This window comes from Catharus ustulatus, chromosome 5, assembly GCF_009819885.2.
Source record: "Catharus ustulatus isolate bCatUst1 chromosome 5, bCatUst1.pri.v2, whole genome shotgun sequence".
Lineage (NCBI taxonomy): Eukaryota > Metazoa > Chordata > Aves > Passeriformes > Turdidae > Catharus > Catharus ustulatus.
The window spans coordinates 50,612,723-50,624,157 of NC_046225.1; the positions used below are offsets into that span (position 1 = coordinate 50,612,723).

The following is an 11,435-nucleotide window of genomic DNA, read 5'->3' on the forward strand; positions in this document are numbered from 1 at the left end:
TTAAACACAGGTTTGAAAAAAGCAATGTGATCACAGCAGATGTATACAAATCAGCTCACCATGAGTAGAGTACATTAATTAATACTTAAAATAAAGGGCCATTTAGAAAACAAAAGAGAAAAAAAAATCACAGAAAGACTGTTTCCAAAAGCAACAGATACTTAAAATAAAAAACAGTGAGACTTTGAAATCTCTAGTCATTCTACTCAATGAAACATAATAAGGAATTAAGATTTATTTTTTTACCAGTACCTTACTGGTGCAAAACACTATCCTTTAGGACCTAGTAAAATTTCTGAGATAAAGACTTAATCAGAAGAACATGCATGAATTAAAATAGTTTTTATTAGAAAGTTCAATTCAAATGAAAGGCCAGGTTTGAAACAAAAGGTATTTTTATTGGTTGCCTGCTAAGCCCCAGAGACCTCAGAAAAACGTATTTTCCCTCAGAAGCTTGCAAACACACCTTTCATGCCCTTGGCAAAGTATTTCTCAATCTTTCTAAACCTTGTTAGACAGGCTGACAGAATCACAGAACAGATTGAGCTGGAAGGGACCTGCAAGGATGCATCTTAAATGAATTACCTATATGGGGATCAAACCCGCATTAAAACCTTGGCATTATCAGCATCATGCTCTAACAAACTGAGCTAAACTCAGTCTTGCAAAAAAAAAAAAAATTGTATCATTATGCTCATGTATGACTCCAGATTTCTTTTTTTATGTTTTCTTTTTAAATACACACTCCCCTTTATTAGCTTCCCTTGTTTTACCCTTCAATCATGTTTTTCCTCAATTTTGCTCCTGCCCAGTAAACAGATTTATCCCGGTCTTCTATTATGGTAAGACCTCAGTGAAGCCTATAGTACGTGCATACACATATATTCAGAATTATGTTGCTTGCTCACTGCCCTACTCATTTCCCCACTCTATTCTGAAGCACCACCCCTTCAGACTATTAACACTTTCCACACATCAAGATCTATCGCTCCATACCTGTTTAATTATAACTTAGCTAAGGCTATGGAATTACTTGACTGCTTTTAAAGCAAAAAGAGAATCACAGAATTGTTAGGATTGGAAGGAACCTCTTGAGATCATCCGGTCCGACCTCCCTGCTGAGGCAAGGGTCACCTGGAGCAGATGGCACAGGAATGTGTCCAGGTGGGCTTTTTGTCTCCAGACAGGGGAAACTTCATGACCTTCCTGGGCAGCCTGTTCCAGTGCTCTGACACTCTCAAAATAAAGAAGTTCTTCATGTCAAGGTGGAACTTCTTGTTTTAGTTGATGGCCATTATTCTTTGTCCTGTCGCTGGGCACCACTAAAAAGGGTCTGACACCATTCTCTGACACCACATTTGAGATACTTATATGCATTGATGAGACCCCCTCCCAGTCTTCTCTTTTCTAGACTGAACAGGCCCAGCTCCTGCAGTCTCTCCTCAAGAGAGATGCTCCGGACCCCCGTCATCTCTGTGGCCTCCACTGCACCCTCTCCAGGAGCCCCTTGCCTTTCTTGTCCCGAGGAGGCCAGACCAGCACCCAGCATTCCAGAGGCGCCTCGCAGGGCTGAGCCGAGGGGCAGGATCATCCTCTCGACCTGCTGGCCACACTGTTCCCGATGCACCCCGGGGATACCACCGGCTTTGCTGGCCACAAGGCCACTGCCGGGTTATGGTCAGCCTGGGATTCACCAACACGCTGATGCTTCACCTCACTAATTTTTTTCCAGTAACTACGCACGGCTTCTTTGGCAGCTGCATCATATAAACACTGAGGTTACAGGAGCACCTCTTTCTCTTGGGATCTCGATGTGCCCAGCAGCAGAGCGCTGACGCAGGCCGGAGCGCCCCGCGGCCCCGAGCGCGCTCCGCCCCGCCCGGGACACACGCCCGGAAATGCGGACGGGAACCGGAGCCCATTTCCCATTTCCGGTCCTCGCCCGGCGCTTCCGGGTCGCGCGCTGGGTTCCGCTGGAGGCGGCGGGGCGGGAGCTGCGGGGCGGGCGGCGGTTCCCGGCCTCCTGCTCCTCCTCCTCTTCTTCATCCTCCTCCTCCTCCTCGTCCTGGTGCCGCTGGTGGCCGCCGCGGGCTGTGCCGGGTGAGCGGGGCCGGGCAGGGCGCGCTGCCCCGGCCGGGCGGGTGCCCGCGGGCGGGGAAGGGGAGGCCGCGGGGCCCGGGGCTGCTCCTGCTGCAAGGTCTCATCTTCTGCCGGTGTAGGGTTATCACCCCGCGCTCCGCCATCACCAAACAAAACCAAAAACAAAGTGCCCTTAGCCGAAAATTCGCGGCGGCTCTGCTGCCGCCCGTGCGTCCCCGCTGTTGGAGAGCATCCGCGTATTCCCAGCGTAAAAGCGCTGGGATTCTATGAAACCGCCCTAAAGCCGCGGAGTCTGTTCCTGCTGGCTTGCCTTTCCTCCTCAGGGATGTGTGTTAGCTCTTTTGGATATGTGTGGAATAGAGTGGCCTTGGCAAAGGTGAGTTTGACCTGTCCCGGCTCAGCTGTCCGGGCAGATGGAGCGGCACAGGCAGCACACGGTGATGATCACTTTCTTCCTTCTTTAGCGGGACAAACATGGTACCCTGTTAAGTACTTTAATTCATACTTGTTTTGAAAGCGCCCGCTCGTTTTGGGTCAGCTAAAAGTAGTGTGATCTGTCACACAGAGGCCCTGGGCTTCTGGCAACTGTGTTGTGTTCTGGCTAATGCCGAGCACACCCAGACCTGGGAAGAGTAACACATCCCAAACTGGTGAAAGAGCCTCAGTCGTTCTGGAGTAATTACTGGATTCTGTTAAATAGAAATTAATGGAAAAATGAGTTTTACTTAAATGCAAGAGGTGTTTGTATACTTCTAGCAACCAGGCTTGTTTTCTTGTATCATCTTGAAAGTTGATACAATTACACTCAAAGTCTTTTAAATTTCTGTTTAAATTTTTGTGACAAAGAAAAAATGTGACATCGTATTTTTTCCTGTGAATTGTAAACATTTCAAATATCTCTAATGCTTTAACTTTATTTTTTACAGATTAATAAACTTACTGAAGCATTGTTAAAGAGCTAGAATGGGAATGAAAAGCACTTTAATTATCTAGTCCCAATTAGGTATTTTGATTATAGAAATATGGGATTACTCTGGGTCTTTTTTGTTTTTGAAGTTGTAGGCATTCAGCTGGTCATAGAAATAGGAACTAATCCCGGTATTTGAGTATTTCCTCTTTTCTGATGGTAACACTTGACAAAAATATTGAAGTTCAAAATGGCTTGTTGTCATCTTGTTTTAGCTTTTCCCTATTAATTGCTTTACATTAGTCTGTGGGTTTTAGTAAATATTTTGGCTGTAATCTTATAATTTGAATTCTGTAGCTTTTCTCTTGATTGTCCAGCTTGAACTAGCACTGCAAGAGCGTGGTATGCTAATGCAAGTATGAAGGATGATTTTTTATCTCCCCTGTAATCTAAGATAATGTAAACTACTCATGTGGTGCTTATTTTTAAAACTTCATCATTTTCTCCAGGTTTAAGTTTGTTTTAATCATACAAGTTCCTCACTGCCATAATGAGGCTAGTAATTCTTGAAGATTATGATCAGGCTAGTGAATGGGCAGCCAAATACATCTGTAATCGTATTATCCAGTTCAAGCCAAGTCAAGGAAGATATTTCACGCTTGGTCTACCAACAGGCAAGTTTTATTCAAAGTCTTTGTAAATAACTAAGCACAGAGCAATGTTTGTATCACTGCTTGCAGATACACTATTTAAAAGAACATAAGTATTATTTTTTTATAATATTCTAACTTTTTTTAAATACGGATTTTATTTCTGTGAAAAGTTGTGATAGTTTGAGAAACTGATAAATACTAAATGGGAAACAGCAGATTGCTTGTATGTTGAAAAGCTATTGTAGCAAAATTTGACTGTGAAGACATTTAAATACACTTAAAATGTTGTGCAGATACAAAGAACAGTGGAAAAACTTTATTTGACAGGGAGTACACCTTTGGGATGCTACAAAAAGCTGATAGAATATCACAAAAATGGAGATCTCTCTTTCAAATATGTAAAGACTTTCAACATGGATGAATATGTAGGTAAGATGTGCTATTATTTGAGAACATACTATACTATTTTGTTTATTTTCTTCTCCTTATAAAAGCTATTAAATACTTTGTCAAAGTACCAGGTTAGGCTAGTAAGTTTGTACTCCTATATTAGATTGGTGTCCAAGAATTTTTCTCTATTCCTTTATCTAGAAAAATGCAAAAATAAACACTGGGCTAAATTCAGTGTTTCACAGTGTCAGAAATTATATTGTCATGTAATATTGGGACTGCGTTTCTGTGGAAGACTTTACACTCTGGGATAAGATGTATGTGGAGGGGAATGTAAACCATTTACCTTGTATGTGCCAACAGGAAACCTTTCTTCTCGGTGTAGTTTCAAATCTTGCTTTATTTGACTCAGGTTTGCCTTGCGTGCCTTGTATCAGTTACATACAGACTAGATTTAAGGCTGTTTAGTTAAATCTTGTCATATGGTAATTTCACTCTAAATTATTTCAGGGCTTCCCAGAAACCATCCAGAGAGCTATCACTCTTACATGTGGAATAACTTCTTTAAGCATATTGACATAGATCCAAATAATGCTCATATCCTTGATGGGAATGCACCAGACTTACAGGCGGAATGTGATGCATTTGAAAAGAAAATTGAAGAAGCAGGGGGCATTGATCTGTTTGTTGGAGGTATGAGGAAATGCTCTGTGGTTAGTTACTATTCAACCTTGCACACCAATTCCTTCATCACTATTTTCATAACTTGACTAAAACCCAGATTTTTCAATTACTGTATAAGAAAGTTCTGTGACTAACAAAGAATTAGTATAAATTCCAAAACAGAATGGTTGGTGTCCAAATTTCTGATGACTTAAGTAAGTTTGTATTGAAAATGGGGAAACAAAAGGAAAGAATGAGCTTTTTTTATTTATTTACAATGTTTGAGGATATGTGTTGACTCTCAGGTCTGGAATGATTTATTTTTTTTAACTTTGAAAAGGCATTGGTCCAGATGGCCACATTGCATTCAATGAACCCGGATCAAGTTTGTCTTCAAGAACAAGATTAAAGACTTTAGCAATGGACACCATTTTGGCAAATGCTAAATACTTTGATGGAGACTTATCTAAAGTACCAACTATGGCGCTAACAGTTGGTGTGGGTACAGTGATGGATGCTAGAGAAGTAAGAACTCATTTAGTTCTAGTTGCATGTGTGTTTTCAAGATTAGTTGGTATTGATACTGGGATTGAAAGTAAAGAGACTTTTATTTTGCAGGTGATGATTCTTATAACAGGTGCACACAAGGCTTTTGCCCTGTATAAAGCAATTGAAGAAGGAGTCAATCACATGTGGACAGTTTCTGCTTTCCAGCAACACCCTCGCACTATCTTTGTGTGTGATGAAGATGCTACTTTAGAACTAAGAGTTAAAACTGTGAAGTATTTTAAAGGTGAGCACTGAATCAGGGGTCATGTGTTTACGCAAAACTGACAGCTTTGAAATTATACCGATTTAAATCTGAGCCTTCCAACATTTTGCAGTCACTAATGTATAATGTTATATAGTCAAAATATTATATATTAACTAATTTTTTGTGTTTGGAAAATTGCCAAGAGGCATACCTTGTACTACCTACATTCCAGACAAATCGACTCGGGAAGAGTATTTCCTTTTGCTCTCAATAGTTTAGTAATCTTTAACTTCAAACAGCAGCAGTCTGATGTTCCAGAATACAGGTCTTAAGTATACTGGAAAATTTAGCTTAAAAAAATCTTAATACATGTATTAATCCTGATACCTTTCCATGCTGCTTTTGCTATGTGCTGTAGTGTGATGTCTAGTAAACTGTAATACAGATTTTGAAGCAACCTGAGGACATTTTTCATGTGCAATTAGCATGACAATCTATACTGCCTTTGAAAACATTGCACCCTTTTACTGTGTGTGTTTTTCATATTTGTAGTTGGTATATTGGGGCAAACTTAAAGTAAGTCAGGATATTTGATAGTAATTGAGACTTTCTAGACTGAATTCTGTTTCACTGAGACAGTAAAAGCTAAGAAAAGTAATTTTCTCCTGACTGTATTAGCACAGCACCTGCAATTGTGTGAGTCCATTGTCTTTCTCACTACCATGGGTACCTGTAGTAGCTGAGGTATCAGAGATCAAGATTGTAATTTATTAAATTCTATTTTAGAGCATTATATCACCAGTGCTCATATATGTATTAGATTGCAATTCAGACATTTCTGTGATTTTTTTTTTCCTGATACCTCTTGTGGCCAGCTTGTTAATTTTTGATTTTTCAGTATGCTGTTCTCTATGTATTTGTGGGGTAGGAGGGAGGGTTAGTCTTTTCCTGTATCACGCTGCTAGATAGTACTTACTGTTATTTTCAAAGAGAAACTTCTCTAACTGCTTGGATACGTTTTAAACATTATCCTGTACTTTATACAAGCAGAGGCTTTGCTTGGGAAATACACACCTAATGTAGAATCACTAGGTATAAATGACACTGATCATTGCTTTAAAAAATATCAAGGGCTACAATTTATGAATGTGTGCTATTGTGTCACTGTATTTAATTACCCTGTTATACACAGCAATAGAACTTTTAAAAAGATTGTTTACTCTAAACTTACTTAATTTTACCTACTTTCAAATCTGTGAGATTTTTTTTCCCCTTATAAGATGGAGGAGAAATCAGTGTGGGTTAAATTTGGAATGATTTCTGAATCTTGATCTTCAGGTTAGACTTCTTAGGGAAGCTAGGTAGTTTCTAATACTGCTATATATGGTAGTGATTTATGGAGATTTTTCACACTTAAAACTTGCAATATGAAACTGCATTTTTTTGTTTCATAATCAAGTACCACACTGGCTGGTAAATAGATTAATCTGTTCCATTTTTTCTAACTTTCTGAAAACCTGCAATAGGCTAAAATTATCAAGTCTGCTTATGGCCTTACTGTAAAAGGGAAAATAACCTTCTTGAAGAATGAAACAGAAAATCAATTTTGAATTTACTAATTTGTCTGCAGATAAGTTAGTTCAGGATAATTTTTCCATACTTATGCATGCTCCTCTTAAAACTGTGTGCAAAAATCTGTTTATTCAAAGCATACTTGAATGTACAGTGGGACTTTCCTTTGAAATAATTGTTTTGGCATCTACGAAGTCCGGTACATTCCTTTAAAAGCATCTTTTGTTTCTCACTTTTTTTCCTGTAACACTTTCACTAGCATGATTTAAATATTCTTCATTAAGTATGACAGAAGCAATACTCTGTAACCATTTTTCATGCATCTAGGAAGTGGGTAATTATTTCCTTTTCATTTCCCCTTTTTAGAAGAGGAAAATATTGGTATGAAGTGAAATGTTTTAAAGCTCAAGACATGTTTCTAGTTTGCGTAGTGTATGCAGCTGTTACTCTTTCTGGACAAATAACTTTTATGTCAAATGTATACTTAAGTTTTTGTCACTGTTAAACTGAAAACATATTTTACTTGCTCTAACATCTATATTTTATATTAAATAATCACATGGTGATTAGTAATAGATGCTGCATAAGATGCCTTTTTTTATAGTCACCTAGAGTAATGACCTTAGATTGTAAAGTTAACTCAAATTTCACGTTGCTGCAGTGACATAAGGTTGCCACCAGATGCATCATGTAGCAAAGGTATTTGAATAGTCTTTGCCATAGATTATTGCTAACAAATGCAGTACTGCGAGATTTCTTTCATAGTTTTTAAGAAAATTACTTTTAGTGTTGCATATTTTAATTTTAGAAGCCAAATCTTTTAGTTCAATACTAAAATGGACTTTTTACTTTGCGGATTGTGAACGCTGATCATTACTGTTATTAATCCTCAAGGTAAAATGAGGATAAAAACCAGCCAGTGATCCAATGTCATACATACCTAGATGTAGGTAACATTTTTACTAAGTTATAGCAAAGTTAAGAAGGAAGCATCTTTTTTTAATTGCACTTCAGCATTTTCCAGAATTAAAGTAGTTGAAGGGGAAAAAAAAAACAACCCTAATCATAGCTATGGAGGGCTTGTATATGACAAGAAAAAGCCCAGCTAGAACAGAAAACAGGTGAAGAGCTGAAATTGAGTCTGCACTAAGAGTCTGGATTATTTAATTTGATTTTGCCTGCCTAGGACCACAAGTGCATGGTTATTATTACAAAGACAGTATTACCACAATGCTAGAACATTGCAAAAGAACTCAAGCTGTAAAAGTCTCACTAAGTTTGCATCTGATTATTATGGCAAATTGTGGTGTGAGGGAATTACATTGCTGTTACAGTTTTTAATACATACACAAAAAAGATGTATTCAGTTCATTTGGAGGTATTCCAGATGTGCTTTCTGGGTCTGTTACCAGAGAACTGTCTGGTCCTTGCTCAGCTGATACTGAGCATGTCATTAGTAAGCAAGTGACACACAAATATATCTGTTGTCTCTGACTCTGAACTATTTTAAATAGCCATTGTTCCCTTCAATGAGCTACTTAAAATGTGTACTTTGAAGCAAATTCCAAATAAAAATGTGGATAGAAGGACATTTTAACAAAGTATAACTAATGTAAAGCTGGCATTGTTGCTTTCCCCCCAAGGTTTAATGCATGTGCACAATAAGCTTGTGGACCCACTGTACAGTATGAAAGAAAACTGAAAGAAGACTGAAGAGGAACTCCATGTGGGTCAGCAGCAACAGTTTTAGGTAGCAGATGAGTTCACTGCTATGCAATATGCTGAAAACTGTTTAAAATGGGAAATCCTAGGTACTGTATTTTTAAAAAGGTCCAATATCTGTACATTCACATTCCATCTGTTTGCTGTGTTGTGCATTTTGTTTTAACATTTGGAGCTCTGCTGTTGGCTGGTACATCACTAAATGGAACAGAACAAACTTGGGAGAGACTGCATGTTATGGAGAGAGGGGAAAAGCAGAGCACTTACTCTAGCACAGCAATGTATTGCATCTGCCTCATGTTAAGAGATGATGACACTTCATTTCCCACAATTCTTAATTTTTGGCTTGGTTACTGTAACTACGTTTTGCATTTGTGTCTCTAGGCAGAATGGTTTTGGCCTTTGTTAATACTATGGACTTGTAATAGTTGTACAATTTCTACTATGAAATGTTCTGTTTACATATATCTAATGTACACTGAGCTTTTGCACTTGGTTGCCTTAAATTTGTCTTAAACAGTTTTTGGGCATCTCAAGTCCTGCTGTATATTTCGGGCAAATGAAAGATACAAAAACAGTGCCTAAAAATGCACCAAATTCTTTCAAGTTACAACTTGCTCCATGGATAAAAATATTAAACTTCTACAATAGCACTTTTTTCCTCTCATGTACTTCAAATCACTTTAGGATTTTTGTATTTTTGGTAATCAAGCTTTATACATAAGGAAGAATCTCAACATTCCTTCCTGGAGGTACCTGGTCAATTATATAACTAATGTTACAATAAATGCCTGAAAAGAGGTTAATTTATAGGACTATAATGTCTTCAAATGATCATTTAAAGCCAGCTGTTAATCACTTTTTCGTTGTGTCATTATGAACATTAAGCTGTTACAAGGAATGTTATTTCCTACTTAAAATACAAGTAAAACTTAAATATAAATCTCTTAATTTCAGATTTGTTTCATTTCTAATATAAATTGTCATGAGTAAATACTTCTAAATTTCAGGGAGTGATTAGGCACCGAAGGAGAAAGATAAGAATTCACTGATGAAGACTTTTTTTGGGAAAACCCTTGTATAAAATACTCACTGCAAAAATTGCAACTAAGTGTAACTTCAACAATTTTGCTTTTCACCTAAATGACAGGCATGTAGTCTTTATTGCAAAATCACATTATCTCCCCAAGGATGTGGCAGTCTCATCTAGGCTCACCTTTCTCATAAATGATCTTACAGGATCCTTTCTAATCTGGACTGTTCTCTGATTCTGTGAAATTACAAAAGCATGGAAGAATCTGTCTATAGCAGTGTAGAAGCCAGGCCCGGTGTTTGTTTTGATTCTCAACAATACATTGAACATCCACACATTTAAAACAGGCATTCAGCTTTAAGGCTCAGTTTATGCACATGTATTTTTGAAGCATAATGCAACATTATGGGGAAAAATTTGAAAAGACTGCCTTTCAGGAAAATGCTGTTACAGGTAATGTATGATTCAAAATGCAGTGTTAGGTTTGCCATAAGCCTTTACAGCTAAGCAAGGTTATAAACAGTTCTATTACAAAAAGCATGAAACTAAAAGTAGTAATGACTTTAGGTTAGTATTAAAGGAATTGAATTGTGTGTTTATCTTGATTATCATCATCCTTCATGAGGCAAAATGGAGAATTCTGTTGAAACAATATTCTTGTTCTTTATTCCAGCATATTTTTCGGTCATGTGCCTCGTTTGGCAACCTTACCCACTTAAAGCCCTTTGTGTTCTCAAGTACTAACCAGTTCATTTAAAGTTCTTGCTCTCAAAACTGATATATGTACAAGTCCTCTCAGAATTAAGACCACAGTTTATATTTTTTTCTGCCTCAGCTGACTATAGTAAGGTTAAAACAGATTCTCAAGACAGCTTTATGCATCTATGTAACTCATATAAGTAACATATACTTGATGTGTCACTCAGCAAGAATATGATTTACTGTTTGGATAATCTCTAGCTAACCTTTAGCTTCTGCCTTATTCCTCAGTACAGAACCAGTGCTTTCTTATAGATCTAGTTCAAGGAGTGGGAAGGACCTCATTTTAGCTCCTTTGCTACTAGCATCCCTGCATCTGTAGTTCCTAGCTTTTACAGAGAAGGAATAATAAATATGTTGGAGAGCCTTTATCCACAGCATCCTTCCTTCAGGTCAGTAGCAGAAGCTCAGATACCTTTACTAGAGGTACAGATACCTTGTTCACATCCAGATCTTTGATTTTTCAGTGCACCTAAAACAGCTTCACATTAAAAAAAAAAAACAACAAAAAAAACCCCCAAACAACCGTAATCAAACAGAAAAAAACCCCAACAAACCATTAAAATATCAGAATTCCCCCTCCCTTTTTTTTGTGCTCTGAAATTAATAGAGGTTAAAAGGGAACATGTCCTCAACATATTCTGTTCAATTCCCTCCCTCCCAAGATTTTCCCAATTCCTCCTGTATGTAGGCTGAAATAAAACAACTAGCTTATGATTAAAGTGTAGGTACAAGTCTAAATCTAAGGGCAGACTTTCCTGGTGATTGAGTACTTTAGTAGGTATGACTAGCAATTTGTTCTCTGAAATATATTTAATAACAAGAAATTAAGATCTGTGAAGAGTGAAACTAGTCCCTGACGATCAAAACAAAAAAATTGCA

The 11,435-nt window shown here is 37.9% G+C and overlaps 1 protein-coding gene across 2 annotated transcripts; it reads left to right on the forward strand.

Moving 5' to 3' along the window:
- The first annotated feature begins 1,961 nt into the window (after positions 1-1,961).
- GNPDA2 (glucosamine-6-phosphate deaminase 2) lies at positions 1,962-9,717 on the forward strand. Of its 2 annotated transcripts, XM_033059335.2 has the most exons (7): positions 1,964-2,100; positions 3,517-3,681; positions 3,988-4,089; positions 4,561-4,743; positions 5,054-5,238; positions 5,332-5,506; positions 8,683-9,717. In XM_033059335.2, the coding sequence occupies exons 2-7, from the start codon at positions 3,558-3,560 to the stop codon at positions 8,739-8,741; spliced, it is 828 nt and encodes a 275-aa protein (XP_032915226.1). In that variant the 5' UTR covers positions 1,964-2,100; positions 3,517-3,557; the 3' UTR covers positions 8,742-9,717. The 2 variants fall into 2 exon arrangements, with proteins under 2 accessions (XP_032915225.1, XP_032915226.1); XM_033059334.2 differs by having other exon boundaries at positions 1,962-2,100; positions 5,054-5,506.
- Positions 9,718-11,435: the final 1,718 nt, after the last annotated feature.

What these genes read in the sequence shown, in the direction of transcription:
- GNPDA2 (XM_033059334.2), top strand. Translation starts at nt 3,558, where the DNA reads ATGAGGCTAGTAATTCTTGAAGATTATGATCAGGCTAGTGAATGGGCA. An exon ending in CACGCTTGGTCTACCAACAG is followed by an intron (nt 3,682 to 3,987) that starts GCAAGTTTTATT and finishes TTTATTTGACAG; the next exon opens with GGAGTACACCTTTGGGATGC. An exon ending in CAACATGGATGAATATGTAG is followed by an intron (nt 4,090 to 4,560) that starts GTAAGATGTGCT and finishes AAATTATTTCAG; the next exon opens with GGCTTCCCAGAAACCATCCA.